We start from the raw sequence: 19,259 nt of genomic DNA, 5'->3' as shown, positions 1-19,259 counted from the left end.
TTTATTTGGGTAAAGCATTTCTTAGTCTTTGAACTACTAATCCTGTATTAATGACAAACATCCCTTGCTTGTCAGTTGATGTAAATGGTGTTAGCTCCCCTATTTTCGGGCTGGTCTCTTCAGATGAGGGTGTATCCCTAAAATTCATTCTTTTATGAAGCAAAGACTAAGTAGCTAGGTGAAGGAAAAATTACTCTTGAGGGTATGATTTAAAATAAAAATTGAAAATGATAGCTGAGTACCTCGTTCCTCTAAATAAAACCTAAATTGAATTGATGACGTGTTAATTGGAACTGCTTGCCATTGGAAAACTTGTACTCATTGTTTTGAAACAGTAACTTTATTCACTTAATTAGCAGGACCTTTGTACATTAAGGATTCCAGACGTTTTTGTGACCAGGTAGGGCAAGGGGGGACTGTGGCAGAAGAAGTTGCTAATCTAACACAAATACACTGACTTTTGTAATGAGGAGAAATGTGGGTGCCACTCTCAGGAGTGCTGGGTGGCAAATGGACCTTCTGAGACTTTGGTTGCTCCAGCAAATGGTTTTCAGTGCTGAACTGATTCTTTAGTATTGAGGGGTTTCATGATAAATGCCCAGGGGTGTGTGAGGTGCAGTGGCTCTGGATAGATGTCACCTATTCAGAGAGATGGGATGAAGCTTCATCTGGTTGTAAACAGATATTTTCCACTGATCTGCAAGCCTTTCATGTTTGGTTTGAAATGTGAATATAGTGTCTAGAATCTTAAAGCATCTATAAATATGTATTTCAACACAAGAAAGCTGTGCAAAGGTTAACAGGTATCTGATAAACCTCCCCCTCTTAGCATTAACACAGCATTGGTGCAAACACTAATGAATCCTCACCTGATTTTTTTGGAGTTAGGAAACATTACCCCAGTTTACAGATGGGAGCATTAAACAGGGCAAGGTTGGCAACTGCCTCGTGTCACTGCAGCACTGTCCTGGCTCTGCCTTAGGGAAATGTTTTCCTGTCTTGCAGCCTTCTGTTAGGCTGTAAGGGAAAGTTTAGGAGTATTTGTTCAGAAGTGCCTGTCCTCAAGGCAGACAGCATTGCTTCCCTACTTGTACAGTCAGATTTCTCTTCCTGCCCTCCTCTCCAAACATGGGCCATATTCCCTTTCTTTAGTTTGGTCTGCCCTAAATCCTCTGGGTTTGGCTGCTTTCCAGTGATGTCTGAAAATAACCTGCTCTTACTCAGCTTGCTACTGGCTTGCTTGGCCTCATGACCATGAGCAGTTTCTTTGCCAATATAAATCAGTTTGGGCTCAGCCCTAGATCCCCGTGGAAGCAGCATCAGACATTGGCAGTTTGAGTGCCTTGCAAACACCAACTCAGATACAGCTCCACATCCCTTGGTCCTATTACTCACCCCAATGCTGCTGAGAGAAGATTTGCCCCCAGATGAGCTCTTGGAATTGTTGGCTCAACTTTCTTCAGCCTAAAAAGGGTGTAGTTCCTGCCTGTCTGCCATAGGGGGGTAATGAAATCTCAGCAAATGTTTGAAGGGTGCTGGTGAATTTCAGTGATGCTCCAACTGAATTTCAGTGACCTTCTCCAACTTAGCAACCCACTGTGTGACCTCCTGCCCTTGTGCAGAGAGATCCCTCCCCTTGTACAAAAATCCCTTGGGTTCCTCAGGAAAACCAAAGCCCCACAGAACAGAACACCCATGGAAATGCTTGTCCCTCTGAGGGATGCAGTAATGCATTCTCTTCTGGCTCAACAGCCACATTAGGGGAGAATGAGCTGAGATTGCCTAAGGTTGCTCTCCAAAACCAGAGCCATACTGCATGGTAACTGCTACTAGAACCTGCACTGGTTTCTAGAAGAGCAGCTGAGCAATGCCCAGGCAATGCCAGGGGTGGTTTGGGTCTCAAGGGCCTCTCCATCTTCCCTCCTCAGTCCTGCAACACAGTCATTGGCTTGGTAATGGCTGCAGAAATGTTGGGAATATTCTTGATTTGCCAGAAATTATTGTGGTCCAGGGAAATCTTTGGCTAGACTTTCAACAGCCTGTTGGCTCTAGGATGAATGAGGCCCTGACCTCCAAATTCTGAGGATGCTGCAGTGTGGGGACATCTTAGATCATCCAGTGCCTTGAAGCTGAGGGTGACTTCAAGTTGCAGGTTTCCAGCAAATGCTTGCTTTTACATGTGTGAGAGCCACATATCCCCACCCTGTGCCTTCACAGTGCCTAGTGAAGGTTAAATGTGCTTAATGTCTGTATTCCACCATTTCTGAGGGAAAATACCTGGCAAGCAGGAATGGTGCAGCTGGTATGTGTGTAGATAACTGAGGATCTCCTTGGGGTTCCTCTACCACTGGATTTCTGATGAGTGACTCAAGAGGCTCAGCAGAACACAACTTACTCTTCAAGCACAGTTCTTACAGCTGTATGACAAAGTATTTCCAAAATCCTCTGAGGTTGTTTTTTGTTGGTTTTTTTTTGTTTGTTTGTAGGAAGTATTGTGAGTGTGGGTGACCCAAAAAAGAAGTACACGTGTTTTGAGAAGATTGGACAAGGGTTAGTATGCACTTCTGCTCTACCTTATGCTAAGAAATCAGTACTGAAACAAAATTTAGTTTGGTGGAAAAGCTGTTGGTGATGCTTTGGAGAGTTGGTTTGGTTGGTTTGTTTTTGGTTTTTTTTTTCTTTTGGGTTTTGGTGAGTTTCACATCCTGCCACCCACCCTCAGCTCTTCTCCCTTTCTTGGCAAATTCTTGCATCACAGGGACAGTTTTTTTGCTTGTTTGCTTGTTTTTGTTGTTTGGGGTATTTTTGTCTGATTGTGTTTTAATCTGAGAAATATGCCATTAAATGATCAGATTGTTAAGTACAGCTGCAAGCAGGGCAGGAACTGCTTATTTCCAGCATGCAAGACAATCTTCAAATTATAGCTTTGCCTTTTGAATCAGCTCTCCTCAGTGTGGGTGTTGTGCCCCTCTTAGCAGGGCAGGAGGAAAGAAGGAGTTGGGGGAGAGGCTGTGGTGGGGCAAATCACTGCAATCATTCCCAGATCTGCTGCCAGTTCCAGGTGCTGAGGCTCAAACTCCCATTTCCCCCACTACACAAATGCCACATTTATTTACTTGAGCTGATCCTATCTGCTCTGAAATCACCTCGGGCAGCCTGCAAGCCAGAGCACTGCAGTCATGCCACTTTAAATGGGCTCAACTCACAGTCCTACAAGTTGTGCTATGTTGCTGGTTAAGCAGCAAGGATTTGGGAGACCCCAGTGGCTCTTACGAGGAAATCATAGAATCATAGAATGGGCTGGGTTGGAAGGGACCTCAGAGATTATCAAGTCCAACCCTTGATCCACTACCACTGCAGTTCCCAGCCCATGGCACTGAGTGCCACATCCAGGCTCTTTTGAAATATCTCCAGGGATGGAGAATCCACCCCTTCCCTGGGCAGCCCATTCCAATGCCTGATCACCCTCTCGGTAAAGAAATTCTTTCTAATGTCCAACCTAAACCTCCCCTGGCACAACTTGAGACCTCTTGTGCCCTCTTGTCTTGCTGAGAGTTGCCTGGGAAAAGAGCCCAACCCCCCCCTGGCTCCAACCTCCTTTCAGGGAGTTGGAGAGAGTGATGAGGTCTCCCCTGAGCCTCCTCTTCTCCAGCCTCAACACCCCCAGCTCCCTCAGCCTCTCCTCATAGGATCTGTGCTGGATCCCTTCACCAGCCCAGTTGCCTCCTTTGGACCTGCTCCAGGACCTCGATATCCTAAACTGAGGGGCCCAGAACTGGACACAAAGAGTGGGGAACAAGCAGTGCTGTTCCCCATACATTCTCTGGCTTCTTCTCCAGCAGCAGACCTGGCTCAGAAATATTTCAGGTTATATTTACCACTGGAATTATTTCATGACAAGGAATGGGACTGAGAGCACTCCAGAGGGACAAGTGAGAAGAGGCATGTGCTAAGCTCTCAGTCTGGCTATGAGACACTAATAAGTGTTTATTTCTTTTCTCTCCTGTTTAGAGCCTCAGGTACAGTTTATACAGCAATGGATGTAGCTACAGGACAGGAGGTAAGTGCTGTCAGAATACCACAGCAGTGGATTTTAGGGTGTGTCCTAAAAGTTCAAGTTAGTGCTACAAAAAATGACTTTCAGTGGTTCATGACGTCTCATTTTTAATGAAGTATTTATTTACTTACTAGTGAGACACCATTGAGTGGTCTGAGCAGAGAACTGGAGAAAATTATCTCCCAGGTTTTGATTCCTGAATCATTTCATAATTGTAAACAATCTTTTTGTGACCACAAAGCCTAGAAGCAAATGTCTGGCCAGGATGCTTCCTCAGCAGAAGTTTCTCTCTTCATGCCCAAGATTCCTGTCTGTCCCCTTTTAAACTTTTATATGCCCTTCGCTCCTTTGCTTACAATTGAGAGGCAAGAAAAGTCTGTCTTTTTTTTTTCTAATTCCTCCCAAATATTGACAAGTGTCCTGCACATTGCATAATGAACTTGTAGTGACAGATAGGCAGCATCTGTGGAAACCATTATTGCTAGGTGGAGGATTTTTAAAGAGAAAAGTGTATGCATTATTCCAAATATATTTATGCAAGTCTGCAGCAATGTGTGTCTGCTTTGCATTTGTACAATGTCAGGATTATCCACAAGTAAATTTCATAACTGTGGTTTTTTTTTTGCTGAAACTCCTTCACTCCCTTTTCCGGTCTCTAAAGAATTAATACAGTTTAATTGCAGCCTCTAAAGGAGGGGTGTTGCATTTATTTTGAAGCAATGAGAAATTTTGTAGGAGGAGAAACTCCTTTGATGGTTTTCTGCTTTCTTTCTGGACCTCTTTGGTAACTCCCATGTGAATATTTCAACCCTTATATTACAACAGACTTTTAAATCATTGCCATTACACTGATTTGATCAGACTCTGGATTTTTGAATTTTGGATTTGGGATGGCTGTAACTGTGGCATAATGTTGACCAGTTCTACATTGCTACAGATCCTTCCAGCACAGGACCTCAGTGAATGGCAACACATTTTGGAACAACTGGAAAAAAACTCCTTAATTTTGTACTGTACCAGAGCATTGGGCACCTCCCAGGGTTAAGAATACAGCAGGTTTTCACTGATAATGTCTATTTAGTTTAACTGCAACTCTTTATTTTGTATCCTAATGCATGGGGATGAGGTTAGATAAGAAAAATGTCCCTATATGCACTTGGACCTCTGAACAGGAGGGAGGAAGTACAGGAACTTCTCTGAAACTCCCTTAGTGTTAGTCTGGGATTTTTTTCATCTTCATCAAATGCCTTCCTTCTCCATCTTTCATTCTCCTCTCCAGTCTTGCACAAAAAATGCAGCATGGGGTGTTTGTTTCTGTCTTCTTTAGGTACTGTTTGGCAGCCTTCATGAATATGGGGGAAAACCAGCATGGTGTCTGTCTCTTTTTGCCTTCTCATGTGTTGGGATTTTTCTGAAGTCTCCTCTACTATCCTATCAAACTGCTAATTGTATCTGTCTGTGTTGGCACTCTGTGGCCAATTTCTTTTAATCCTGGCTTTTGTCAGCTGGAGTTCCTGGCTTCTCTCCATTCACCTGGGCCTCTTTCTCCACAAGGAGTGGTTTTCTAAAGGCATAATTACATTTCATTCCCTTTACCTAAGTGTTGTACCCAATGCAGCTGGGTTGTAATCCCTGTGGAAGTGTTTCTGTCTCCTGCTGTGCTGATTCATCTTCTTGATCTGAAGACTTGTCTAAGGGCCAGGTGCTCCCATGAAGTACTGGTACTGTGGAGAGTTGAATATGAGAGTTAAAAACATCTTGTGTCTTTCTGATTTTTGTGCATAAACATCCAGAGTAGGTAGAGTGAAGCAGGAAGAAAACTTTAAGCCCAAAGGCCGCAATTGTTGAATTTGTCCCTGTTTTCCTTCAGTTGAGACTGAGGAAAAAGCTGAATTCAAATCACTAATTTTCAGCCTTTGAGATACAACTTGGTGCTTCTTTCCCCTGGGTCTTGCTCTGACAGAAAAAAACAGAATTACCATCTTGGAGTGCTAAGCTTATGCTGTATTATTTACACCTCCATTCGTGGCCACCCTGCTGTAGATTCCAGAAGCAAAGATTTGCACAGGAGTGCCAAAAAACCAAGAAACTTCTCCCAGAAAAATGTAATCCAAATTAAAATTAATAAGAAACCTTTAAGAAATAAAAAGGTTATGATATTTCAGTCCATACTAGAGTAAAGGGATCTCTTCCTTCTTACCAAGAAGCTGTAGATGGTCCAGGATAAAAGTAGTAATTCCCCTTGTGCTTTTTTGCATTAATTATTCTCCAGCCTGTGTGGAAATGGACTGGCTGCAAGAACTCAGACTTACTAAATGACTGAGCAATTCATGGTGAAAAAGTGTTTTCCTGCTTCACATGAATGTGGAACCAAAATACTGGACACTGGTACTGGCAGGTTTTGGGGTGACTCTTTTAATAATCCTTTACCTGGTCTTTCTTCACTGCAGGTTGCAATCAAGCAGATGAATTTGCAGCAGCAGCCCAAAAAAGAACTGATTATTAATGAAATCCTTGTGATGAGGGAAAACAAAAACCCCAACATAGTCAACTACTTGGACAGGTATGTCAGGATTTCAGGAGTTCTCAAGGGGACTCTGCAAAACAGTTCCTTGTCACTGTCTTAAGTGAACCTGTCTCAGTTTAATGCATGTATAGGACAACCTTGAGCTGCTCAATGCTTGTGGCAGTGCTGTGGTGTGGGTGGCTTGGTGGTCTCTCTCCATTTTGTAGGAGAAAATGTCTGAGTTGGTCTTAATGGGGTACCTGTGCTCTTTTTAGAGATGCTGGCAGGAAATCAATCAGCAGTTTGCTCTCAAGACTCCATTTTTCAGCTATCTACTTTGCCAAATTTGACACAATAAGCCATTTCCTTCCTGCTGCCAGAGGAGAAGTAGTTTGAATTGTGTTTCTTGGGTTTGCTCTCCTTTCCCTTTCTCTTGAAAGGTTCTGCTTGTGGAGGAGCTGACTCCTTCCCAGGTGAGGTGTTAATCTTGTCCCTGTGACTGTCCCATTGAGGTTCCCTACAGGGAAGCATGACAGTGACACAGTGGCTCCCACCCCAGGAAGGCTGCTTTCTTGCAGGGGTGATTAAGGGAGAAAAGGAGACTTGGTACAAGAACTCTTTGGAAGATGGAAGGAATTTGTGTGCTCATCCACATGCTGTGGTACTCCTGGGTATGTTGCATCCAATGGGACAATGGAATCCCCTCCTTGAGTCCCTGCTTATCCTTACTGCAGGAGCCCCAACTAATAGTTTATCTATGGACAGGGCTGCTCTGCTTGTTCATGAGATGATATCCCTTGGACTAAGACAGTAACAGCAGAAACAAGCAGCACAGTGGCTGCTGTGCAGAGTATAAACTGTTTTTAAAATAAATTTGTAGCCTTGCAAATTCTGCTCGAGGCAGTGAAATACCCAAGTGTGAAAATAAACATGTTGTATGGTGACTTGAATTCACCATCAACATCACATCGGTGCATTGTGGCATTCACCTTAAAGATACAGCTGGTTCCAGGTGACCTGGGGTGGGATTTTTGATCTCCTGCACTCATGTCAGATCCCAGTGGTCCTGATAAACTGCAGGATTGGCTTATTGTAGGGTAAAGAATCCCTGGACAAGGTGAGCTGCAATCTTTAATCTTGGCAACTCACCACTTTAGAAGGAGGTTTGTGACCTAGAATGGCTTTTGGAGATCTGAGAGACTATTTGCACATTTGTTTGCTCTGCATGCATATCAAAGCCTTATCAGCTGGTTCTTTAATAGGTTTCTTTAACAGGCTTTTAATGTCTTAGCCAAAAAAAAAAAAGTACTTCTCCTACGTGGCAGCATCAGCTGAGATTCTGCATTTGTGTGGTGCTGTGTCCTGTGCATGGCTGTAAAGATCTACTTTGTTGTAGGTACAGAAAATCTGCTCCTGACATTTTTTGGAAGGGGTGTGTGGGCAAATGGAAGTGGTGCTGGGCAGAAGTCCTCTTCTTACAGAGAGCAGAAGGATGTTACCTGTGTGAAATGAAACAAGTGGCAAAGAAGAATTAAGAATTGGGTCTGAGATGAAACTATGTACTTCTCCTGGCTGATGAGAAGCTTTGTTTTGGCAAAATTGTTTGAGAGAGACATTCTTCCCACGAGAGAGAGCATTGCTGAGGATGTGCATTTGCCTTGTCTAGCCAGAACATCCCATCTGTAGCTTAGCTGTGTCCTCCTGTCTTGTCCAAGCTTCCAGTGATGAATGCTGCTGCTTTTGTCCTCCACTTTCTCTCAGTGATCTTTTCCAGGTGGGTTAGCTTTTGTTTAAGTGCCACAAGCAGGTAGCACTGCAACTAGGAAGAACGTTGGGGTTCTCATGCTTATTTATGTCACTGAAGTTCTGCAACTGCAGGATCCTGTTGCTGGAGAGCTGCATCCCTCCTGCTTGCTCTGATGTGTGCCTGTTTGCTTCCTGAGTGATGGATGAAGCTGATATTTGAACACTGCTTGCTGACTTCTGCCCACTGCTGAGGCAGAATAAAGTAGGAGGAAGGATGCTCTTGCCTGTGGCACCTGATTTATTTTTTTACAGTTCTGTTTTTGACAGTCCTACCCCTTCTGAGTCCCTAATGGGAGCTGACAGTCACCTGTATAAACCAGAGGTTGGAAGGGACCTCTGGAACTCATCCAGTCCAAACCCCTGCCCCAGCAGGATCACTCAGGGCAGGTCACACAGGAACCCATCCAGGTGGGATCTGAAAGTCTCCAGAGAAGGAGACTCCACAACCTCTCTGGGCAGTCTGGGTCAGTTCTCCATCACCCTCACAGTAAAGAAGTTTCTCCTCATTTTGAGGTGGAACTTTCCATGTTCTAACTTAACCCCATTATTCCTTGTCCTGTTACTGGGCACCACTGAAAAGAGATTGGCCCCTTCTTCTTGCCACCCACCCCTCAGATATTTATAGAATTTAATAAGATCCCCTCTCAGCCTCCTTTTCTCCAGGCTGAACAGCCCCAGTTCTCAGTCTTTCTTCATAGGAGAGGTGCTCAAGTTCCTTCATCATCCTTGTAGCTCCCAATTGGCCTCTCCCCAGTTAGACCACTGTCTCTCTTGAACTGGGGAGCCCAAAACTGGATACAGTATTCCAGGTGTGGTCTCACTTCTCTTTGCTTTAGCTTCTGCCCTTCAGCAAGAGTTTCCTGTGCTTTTTTCTCCCTTACCAACATGTCCTATTTGCTTGTGGTTAAGAGGTCTGCCTGGTTCACTGCCCCCCCCCCCCCCCCAAAAAAGCATCACTGTGCAAATAGTGCATTTATGCTTCAGACAGCTTTTGTGCTGCAGTACAAGTGGCCACTTGTGCTGGGATATTTAAGGTAGTTACATGGCCTAAATCAGCTGAATTTAGAAGCATCCTGCTCTGAAGGCAGTGACACCAGATTTCCTGTGCAGACAAGCAGCCACTTGTGCTGAGGGTAGGGAAATACCTTCTGAAGGTGCCAGTTTCTTTCTGCTGTGTGAAAGAGGCCCTCAGAGCCCTGCTTGTAAACTCAGGTATCTAAACACAACCATCAGATGCCCAGTGTTAGGCCAAGTGAACTCTTCTGCCCTTAGGTTTTGTTTATTTCTCTCTGAAGAACTCCCCTTAACATAATAAACCCCACACATCCTCATTTTATGGGATGTCCCTGTCACCCTCACACCAGCCCCAAACTCAACCAGGGCTGGAAGGTCAGTGAGTAAAGCTGAAGATCTGTGACAGTCATGCTACAAGAAAACACCCATTTCTCATGGCCTTCTGAGTAAAAACAGATTTTATGAAGTGTCAGGGTTTAACACTGGCCTGGCAATTAAACCAATTAACAGCTGCTCTCTATTAATCCTCCCTCTCCTCCCTGATAAAGCAGGGAGAGAGAGTAAGAGAGAGAGACTGATGGGTTGGAAACTAAACTACACAGCTTTAATGAAACAGGAATGATAAATAGGAAAAATTACTAAATCTATACAAATATCCAGGAAAATCAATCCCACGTTCTCCCCCCCTTTCCCCCAATAACTCTCATGTCACACCGAGGCTGCAGGGCAGCCCTGGGAAGATCCAGGCTGGAATCCTGGAGTCAGCAGCAGTTGGGAGCTGGAGGCAGGAACACACAGATTCAGGCTGGGATGGATCAGGAGCACAGGCAGAGGAATGGATGGGATCCTCCCAGGATGCCCAAGCAAACAGGGAGAGGGGAAGAAGGGGAAGCAGGAAGGGGTTTGAGCCTGGGGATCCCTCCAATTTATCCTGAGGATGAGGTGGATGGGATGGAATCCTCTATTTGGTCAATTTTGTCATCTCTCTTGTCCCTTCCTCCCCAAAGTAGGGCTGCAGGTGGGACCTTTTTACTCCTTTGCTCCTTCTGGAGGGCAAAATGTTGCTCAGAGCTGAGCAGTGTCCCTGGTTCTGCACCCCAGGCTCTGGCTGTAACTATAAACATCAAGTGTTATCAGTCCCAGCAGCAGCCACTGCCTGAGAAACTTGCTGTTCATTTCAGCAGTGCAGCTGCTTACAAGAGACTGAGCTGAAAGCAAAAGTGCAAGACAGAAAATCACCTTTATCCTGGCCCAAACCAGGACATGAAGTTTATCAATAAAAAAGGACTGGAACTGACTGACTGATGTGTGTTGTGAGAGGGTTTGCTGGACGGACACCTTCCTAAGGTGGTGATGTCTGAATGGAAGCTGAAATATCCCTGGCTGGAGCAGACATTGCCTCTGACAAGATGGATGAAGAGGAAGCTGTAGACCTCCTCCTTCTTCCTCCAAGACTTTTGTCACCTTGTTTTTATTGCCAACTTTTTTTTGGAAGGTGCCTGTGGGCACCAAGGTGCAACACCATGCATGGGGAGCAGCAAGCAGGTGGATGGACTTCCTGGTGGTGTCCCCAGAACTACCAAGGGAATGTTTTTGAGTCAGGCAACTCAGTGCCTAAAACTGGCCTCTGAGGCAGCAAGGGAATGAAAAGCATCACCCAGTCTTCTGAAGTGACATTTGCTTGGTGGCAGCTGGCAGGCAGCCACCATTAATTCCATCCCACTGCACTTTAGGTCAGATCTATCAATTATTGAGGTGCCTGGGTCTTGGCACATGCTCATGGTGGTTCACAGTGTGGTTCTTGGCTTGCTCCATCCCTTCTGGCTCTGGAAAGGCACCAGCTTGGTTCCAGCATGTGCAACCTGAGGCTGTCAGGAAGGAGCAGTGGAGCCCATTCTGCCCTCATCATTGCAGTCAAGGGGGCTTGGGGTGCAGAAGGTGCTGCTGACAATGAAGGGAAGTGGGGTGATGTCTGGGGTGACACTAGGTTGTTGGGAGGGTGCTGATAAAATCTGTAGAGAGCCTGGTTTGGTAGGAATGGTGAAGAAGCAGGAATAGCAAGGGGACAGGAAGAAAGGGTATGGAGGGGGTGGCTTTCCAGATCTTTTAAAAGGTAGGTGACCCCCAGACTTCTCTCTCACTTTGAGGGGCTGCTCTGGAGGTGATCCTGCTTTTGCTGGAGCCTGTGCTGCCAGGGAAAAAACTGCCAGTGGATCAGCTTCTCTTCTGCAGTGTGAGAGCTGATGCTCCAGGAGCATAGCCCTGTGTCCCTGGGCTCCAACTCTGCTTCCCTGCATAGGCTTCATCATCAGCAAACCAAGAGTCAGTCTTTGTCTCTGGTATTAACTGCTCTCCATAACTGTAACACTTCTGTCACACAGCTCAGACTACAATTCATATTTTGGGGGGAGTTTTTCCAGCAGCTCAGGTGATGGCATTGTGTCCTTTTGGGGACAAAGCCCACTCCTGTGATGTTTTACTCATCTCTGTTGGTTTTCCATGCCAGGTTGGGCTTAATAATTTTGTTCTCCTTTCACTGTTGCTTTCCAGCTGATGGTTCCCTAGAACCTGTCCTGCTTTTTGCCATTGGCTCTTACCAGATTCACTATTAAATCTTCTGTAGGATCAGCATTTCAGAGCAAAGCAAATGCATTCTTGATGAACTCTGCTGTCAGCAGAGCCTTTTAATGAGATTCTGTGCCATCTCTCTCTTCACTCACCTTTCCACTCACTTTGAAAACGGGAGGATAGCCTGAGAATGTTGGTTTTCCAGCTAGTGATTCCTTCCTTCAGGAATCTGTAATCCTGATGCGTCTGTCATGGAAGATCATGTTGATGTTCTCCCAGATGGGCCCAGAAAGACAGAAGTGGTTGGTGGTTTGCATTTGTTTGGGTTTTAAAAAATGAGTTAATCCTGAAGTCTTCATCCCAGGTCTTCTATTTTTAAACATGCACTCTCAGCAGAGAAGAATATCCCAAATGGCTGAAAAAGCTTAACCTCATCTCAGCTGTCTCTTCCTACAGGGCTTTTTGGACAAAGCCTGCCCTTCTGTACTTTCATTTTGTATGCTTTAGAACTTTAGAATTGCTGCTGCATCCAGCAAGATGTTCTCATTTACCCTGATGAATGATTCTGAAATTTTCAGACAAAATCCCAAGCTGGTTTCGTAGCATAAAAACTGGAGTCATTCAAATGCACAATGCTTAAAATAAAACGTGTTCTTTCTCAGTTGTTTGCAGTCTGTTGTGCCACCCAGGACTGTCCCTGGGCCCAGGCAAAGTGGGCAAGTGCTTAGGACAGGAGGATGCCAGCAGTCACAGAGAGCATCCTCCAGCCACCTCTTCTGACACAAGAGCCCTCAAAGCTCTGCTGGGTGCCACATGTCTGAGCTTCATGCCTGGACAAGCAGCTCTTCCCCTTCTCTCCCAGCAACAGGAATTGTAAGGATGGGTCTCCATCTTAATCTGAGCCCTTTCTGTGGCAGAAATATTCAACTTTTATGAACCAAGACCTTGGAGCCTGCTCTTCCATCACCTCCCTTCTCAGCTTTAAAATCCTGCTAGGTAAACAGTGGCATGCTCATCCTTGCTGTTGTTAAAATCCAATTTTGCCTTTTCAGCTACCTTGTGGGAGAAGAGCTCTGGGTGGTTATGGAATACCTGGCAGGAGGTTCCCTGACAGATGTGGTGACAGAGACCTGCATGGACGAAGGACAAATCGCTGCTGTGTGCCGAGAGGTAAAGCAGCCCCTGTGCTTCCAGGGAGCTGTGATTTGGGAAGAGAACATGGGTTTCCCACAGCCTGGTGCTGGCCCCACAGGAATTGCCATCTCCAGTTTCTAAAGTGCAGCAGTCATTCTTTCAGAGAGTGGATTTCAGCTGGGAGGTTGCAATGTACAATCCTAATTTGTTTCGCTCTAGAAGGATTGGAGTAGAAAATAGGGTTGAGATCCCCTTGGTTGTGCCTGTTCTCCAGGTTTTTTGGGACTAACCTATCTTCCTAGGAGCTGCTGATCCCAGTAGGATATCTCTCTGTAGCCCTGCACATTCTGAGTAGATTTAAAACTAAGACACTAAGCCCTTGCTACTCAGAATGCATCTTGTCAGAGTCCATTAGTTGGCTAATTCTGACTGGTGAATAATTTCATGCACAGTAAGAATAGCTGAATTACTGGTTTGTTTTTTTTTTTAATTATTATTTTTAATTTTTTTCAGTGTCTCCAAGCTCTGGAATTCCTCCATTCAAACCAAGTTATTCACAGAGACATCAAGAGTGACAACATCCTGCTGGGAATGGATGGCTCTGTCAAACTAAGTATGTGGGGAACATTGCTGTTGATGGCTTCAGCTCTCATCCCAGGCCTGTTATCTGCTCTGTGCCAGCCCTGCTAGGGAGATGGGTGTTTGAGGTTTTTGATGCTGTAGTGATGAAGAGGTTGTAGAAATGTGGATATCTCTGTGGCATTGATTTTAATGGAGATTGTCAAGCTTGGATCCTTATGAACTGATACCAACTCAAAAGTGAGGTTTGAGGTTTGATTAGCTTCGTGCTATCTATTGTAGACTAAAATAACAATATTTTAATGTTAGTCCAGTCCAGAAAGCTGGGTTTGAAGGTGTAGAGCCAGAAGTCTTCAGTTGTGAGTGATCTTTTCAGGCTGCAAAATGCTGCAGGTACTTGGGGGGCAGGGAGAGTTGAGGGAGAACTGAAAACTGACTGTAGAACATTTCATCTTACAACACCAACATTTAGAGAGGTCTCTAAATGTTGTTTCCTCCTTGTGTTGCCACCAGTGTCAAAGACCTTGAGGCTGTTCTGCCCCTCAGGTAGCTGTTGTGCTTGTCATGGCCCATGCAGAGAAAAATCTGGACACCAGTGAATGATCATTTTCCTATCTTCCAAAAGCTTTTTCAGAATTCTGCTCCCTTTCTCTTCCTCTCAGTTCTGTTGGCTGGCACCCAACAGGCATAAATAAATCTATTTTTGTCAGCTGTGACAGCAGATATGACTCAAAATTCACACAGTGCAGATCTGCTGAGTAAGAAGGTGGGATTTTTTTATTTTTTTTTTTTTTGGCACATAATTGCTTTTTAGACTAAAGCTGTCCTTTGGTACAGTCAGATCTTTGGAGTGTTAGTGATGAATAACTGATCAGGGCCAAAGTGGTCTGTTCTTATGGAATAACTTCTTTGAGCACAGTCTGCAGGTACTGGGCTGTATATTTAAGTTAGAAAAGTCCCTGTGGATAGGATGCAGTAACCTTCTGGACCTGAGCATCTTATTGGCTCTGCTGGAAATTTTCTCTCCTCCTGAGCCATATGTACCTTTCCTGGTTTTACCCTTGATGAAAACCCAGCCAGGGATCAGTTTAATTTTCATCATTCTGCCTAAAATTAGACCCAGGATGCCACAGGGGGTCAGGATGGGCCCTGCATCTCGCTGTGTTGGTTCTGCTGGGCTCACAAGAGCAGAATTAGTTTTCTTTTGGCAAGTCAAACACAAATAAGACATAGGACCCAGCAAGCATTGGGTGAAGGCTCCCCATCTTTTTGTTTAAAGAAAATCATCAGCATAAATTCAGGTATTTTAAACTTATTCTGAATCCTGTTTGCTCTGTAAAGCAAATCCTGTTTGAGGGATGGTGAGGGAAGTAACATCTCTGGGACTGAAAAGATCAGGGTTGGGGGATGTATCTCAGGCTGTGCATTAATTTCTCTTTTTGACATATCCAGGACCCATCTTCAGGTGATGTATAACACAGGGTGTGGTGGCTCTGTAATGCTGCAAGCACAGTCAGGTGTCTCAGCTCCCATAAACATTTATTTACTGATCCCCATTGTTCACCTGGCCAAGTCAGCAGCTCTGTAATCCTCACAGCCTCAGTGAGCCACATTTAGAAACTTACTCCTCAGCACTGTCTTCTCTGTTAGCCCCAAACCACCCCTTCTCCTCACAGCTGCAGCAGCATCACCCCAGACAGTGCAGCAGGGTCACGTGTACTACAGCTCTGATGTTAATTTTTTTAAGTTTAATTTTTAAGTTTATTTTTTTAAGTTTAAATTTTTAAGTTTAAATTTTTGAATTTAGTTTTTAAGTTTAGTTTTTAAGTTTAGTTTTTAAGTTTAGTTTTTAAGTTTAGTTTTTAAGTTTAGTTTTTAAGTTTAGTTTTTAAGTTTAGTTTTTAAGTTTAGTTTTTAAGTTTAATATTTAAGTTTAATATTTAAGTTTAATATTTAAGTTTAATATTTAAGTTTAATATTTAAGTTTAATATTTAAGTTTAATATTTAAGTTTAATTTTTAAGTTTAATTTTTAAGTTTATTTTTTTGAGTTTAGTTTTTGAGTTTAGTTTTTGAGTTTAGTTTTTGAGTTTAGTTTTTGAGTTTAGTTTTTGAGTTTAGTTTTTGAGTTTAGTTTTTAAGTTTAGTTTTTAAGTTTAGTTTTAATTTTTTAATTTTTTAACTTTTTAATTTTTTTATTTTTATTTTTATTTTAATTTTTAATTTTAACTTTTAATTTTAATTTTTAATTTTAGTTTTTTAATTTTAATTTTTAATTTTAATTTTTAATTTTTAATTTTTTAATTTTATTTTTTTCGCTGATTTTAATGCCTGTTTCTTTCCCTCCCTCTCCCCCTCTTTCCCCTTCTCTTTAATTTTCCAGCTGACTTTGGCTTCTGTGCCCAGATCACTCCTGAGCAGAGCAAACGCAGCACCATGGTGGGGACCCCGTACTGGATGGCACCTGAAGTGGTGACAAGGAAAGCGTATGGGCCCAAAGTTGACATCTGGTCCCTGGGGATAATGGCCATCGAGATGATTGAAGGAGAACCCCCCTACCTCAACGAGAACCCCCTGAGAGTAAGCAAATTTCTTTTGCCCTCAGGTCTCTGGTGAAGCCACCAGGAAGAGGAAAAGTTCCACCACGTGCAGCCCCAGATGTCCTTGGATGTTGTCACGAGAAGACTGAGGTGGTTTTGGTGAAAAGCCAGATTTGGCTCCAGATGTGGTTCTTCCTGGTGCAGAGCAGCTCTGGTGAGCTGGATCATGCACACTCATCATTTCCCACTTTCTGGAGGTGCTGATAGAGGCAGAAAAGAGTCCCTGATGGCACCAAAGCATCTGACTCCTGGAACCCTTGTGCTCTGTGTGTGGGGGAAAATTCTTGAATTCAAAGACCTAATGTGTTACTATTCTATAAACAGAGCTTTTCCTGCTGGCAGGTTGTCCCTCCTTGTACAGTCCCAATAAAGCTATAAACTTAGTTTTATAAACTTAGTTTTATAAACTTAGTTTTATAAACTTTAAGCAGGGTTTAAGCCTCCTGATGGTTTTCCTGTGCTTAGTTTTTAATGAAAGGAGAAATGCTGTCAGTTTGTAGGGATGTACCTGCTCTCAGTAGAAGCCAGGTTTATGGCTTCTCCCTCAGCTGCACATGATGAGAGGATCTAGAAAAGTGCTTTTTAACTCTCTTGCACTAGCAGTGATTTTTTGGGGATCAAAGAAGAGTGAAAGGAGGAAAAAATTGGGTGTTGAGTTAAATGAGGATGCTCCAATAAGGTTGCATAAAGGCTTCATCAACTCGTGCCAGATCCTGGGCTATCAGATTGCTCCCATGGGATCTGGGATGTGGGTCTCCTTGTTACCAACTGTCTGACTGATTTCAGTTTCCTTTGAAAAATCCATCTGGGGAACTTTTCTTGCACAAAATCCTGAAGTGGATGAATTCTGAGTCCTTGATTCTTGGAGGGGGTACGGGGGGGTGGGGATGCTTCGTCCCCAAACAGCAGCAAATCTGCTTGTTTCTGCAGAATGTGAAAAGCTGCTTGTGGGTCTCTTGGACATCCCTTGTAAAGAGCTGTATCTTTATCACATTGACTTTTTAGACCTTGTGCACTCAGGCAAAGAACTGACAGAACAAAATCATCTATTTATTCAGAGGTTCCTTCCCATAAGGATATAGTTATTGCAGGAGTCCAGCACTGGTAGAGTCATGCCAGTTAACTTCCCTATGTAAACATGGTCTGGAATGTTGTTTTTTGCCCTCCTAATCCCTTGAGTGGGCTGCAGGATCCCAACCCAGATTATCAGAGTAAAACAATAAAGGATTGGATCCCATCCACATAAAAATAGGGCTGGCAGCTATTCTGTTTGCATTGATCGGTCACCCTGATAAGGTGGGATTTCTTTTCCTCCCCTTTGAACTGGGGAGGAGGGAGATCAGGAATTTTCTGATTTTTCTATAATCCAGGGATGGAATCTAACTTTCATATCTTCCTGTTTCTTTGGTGCTTGTTTTTGCTTTAGGCTCTGTATCTTATTGCTACCAACGGGACTCCAGAACTCCAGAATCCAGAAAAACTTTCCCCCATATTCCGGGACTTCTTAAATCGCTGCCTCGAAATGGATGTGGAAAAGAGAGGTTCTGCAAAAGAGCTGCTGCAAGTAGGTGCTGGGGGATGGGGCAGAATCAGTGTAATTGTGCAGTCCTGAGGGAGAAGGCTTAGCCTGAGTCCTCATTTGGATCTTAAATACTTCATCAGCTGAAGGCACCAGCACAGCTAAGGTAACCTGCCAGAAAAAAAACCCAAAACCAACCCGACCCCAAAACTAAAATCTATACTAAAGCATTACTGCTCCCTTTTTAATGCTGATCTTGCTACTAGCAACAGCTGTGCAGTGTGTTCTGTAACCAACCTCAAATACCAGCTGTGTTCCAGGGCTGCCAGATGCTGAGCCCCTTAATTCCTGTGGCTTCTTCACACAGCTGGCCATGACATCTGGCCATGTTGTCATGGTCTGGCCATGGTTGGTTTCATTTGGAGAGGAGGAGGGCTCCTAGCTCTAGGGTGTTCTGGTTGTCTCCTTTCTGGTGGAGGAGTCACAGAGAAGTATTGGGAATTCTTTGGAATATGCATGGCTTGCATTAACTGAAGCAATTTTGTGCTACCACATTTTGCCAGATGCTACTCCTTTGGCAGAGCAAGGTTTGTGAGATATCTTCATAGTAGAATGGTTTGGGTTGGAAGGGACCTTTAAAGATCCTCTGGTCCAACTCCTCCTACCATTGGCAGGAACATCTTTCACTAGGTCAGGTTTCTCAAAACCCTGTCCCACCTGACCTTGAAAACTTCCAGTGATGGAACTACTCTGCACAGCCTGTTCCAATGTCTTATCACCCTGTCATCACTTATTTCACTGAAAACCTGGTGTCAGTCTGAACTCCTGGGGAAAGGGAAGGGCCAAGCTGCCAGGCTTTTTATGCACATGGATGAGAGAAGTTGGTTGTGTCTTTTTTCTATCAAATTCCCCATGGAGTTGGAGAATGTAGCTTTTTGTAAAAGAAATCCATGATCAGGAGCACTCAGGCCTAAACTGTGAGACAGTTTCCTTTTATGTTTTCCTTTCTTTCCACTGGTTTATCCAGTGGATTCAGCTTTGGTTGTGTTGCTGCCTTCTGAGACTGTAACAAAGCATTAAGCTCTGGCAGAATGGTAGTAGCTGAAAGATCACTTTCTCCTGGACTCTCCAGCCCCAAAATATCAAAGAGCAATAATATTCTGCTCTTTGGAGCAGGAGAACATTTTAACTGTAACATTTTTGCTTTTAACAACCTTTTAGCCTCTGATTTTAAATTTTTTTCTACCCCTTAAAGCATGTTGCCTGAGTTGATTGATCCCTTCTGATGCTCAGAAGTCCCATGGGGTATAAGTTGCTTTTTGTTTTCAGAACAGCTTGTGGACTTGCCCTACAAGCCTTCCCTCTCATCTGAGGGCTCGTTTTGGTAATCAATATTGTTTTATTTAACCTTGCATAGGAGACTGACAGAATGGTTCTGTGTTGTGGCTTCTGGGCTGCTCTCCTGAATTCCAGCTGC

General features: G+C 43.9%; 1 protein-coding gene across 7 annotated transcripts in view; it reads left to right on the top strand.

The window, feature by feature from the left end:
• PAK1 (p21 (RAC1) activated kinase 1) overlaps positions 1-19,259 on the top strand; it is an 81,956-nt gene that overhangs the window by 61,088 nt on the left and 1,609 nt on the right. For all 7 annotated transcript variants that reach the window (XM_071767352.1, XM_071767183.1, XM_071767089.1 and 4 more), the window contains 7 exons: positions 2,487-2,550; positions 4,012-4,060; positions 6,508-6,620; positions 13,004-13,121; positions 13,599-13,698; positions 16,047-16,243; positions 17,690-17,827. In XM_071767352.1, the coding sequence (XP_071623453.1) occupies positions 2,487-2,550; positions 4,012-4,060; positions 6,508-6,620; positions 13,004-13,121; positions 13,599-13,698; positions 16,047-16,243; positions 17,690-17,827 (779 nt within the window). The remainder of the gene's footprint in view (positions 1-2,486; positions 2,551-4,011; positions 4,061-6,507; positions 6,621-13,003; positions 13,122-13,598; positions 13,699-16,046; positions 16,244-17,689; positions 17,828-19,259) is intronic.

This window comes from Heliangelus exortis, chromosome 1, assembly GCF_036169615.1.
Source record: "Heliangelus exortis chromosome 1, bHelExo1.hap1, whole genome shotgun sequence".
Lineage (NCBI taxonomy): Eukaryota > Metazoa > Chordata > Aves > Apodiformes > Trochilidae > Heliangelus > Heliangelus exortis.
Note: the sequence above shows the minus strand (reverse complement) of the source record. Positions and strands in the feature narration are given on the sequence as shown.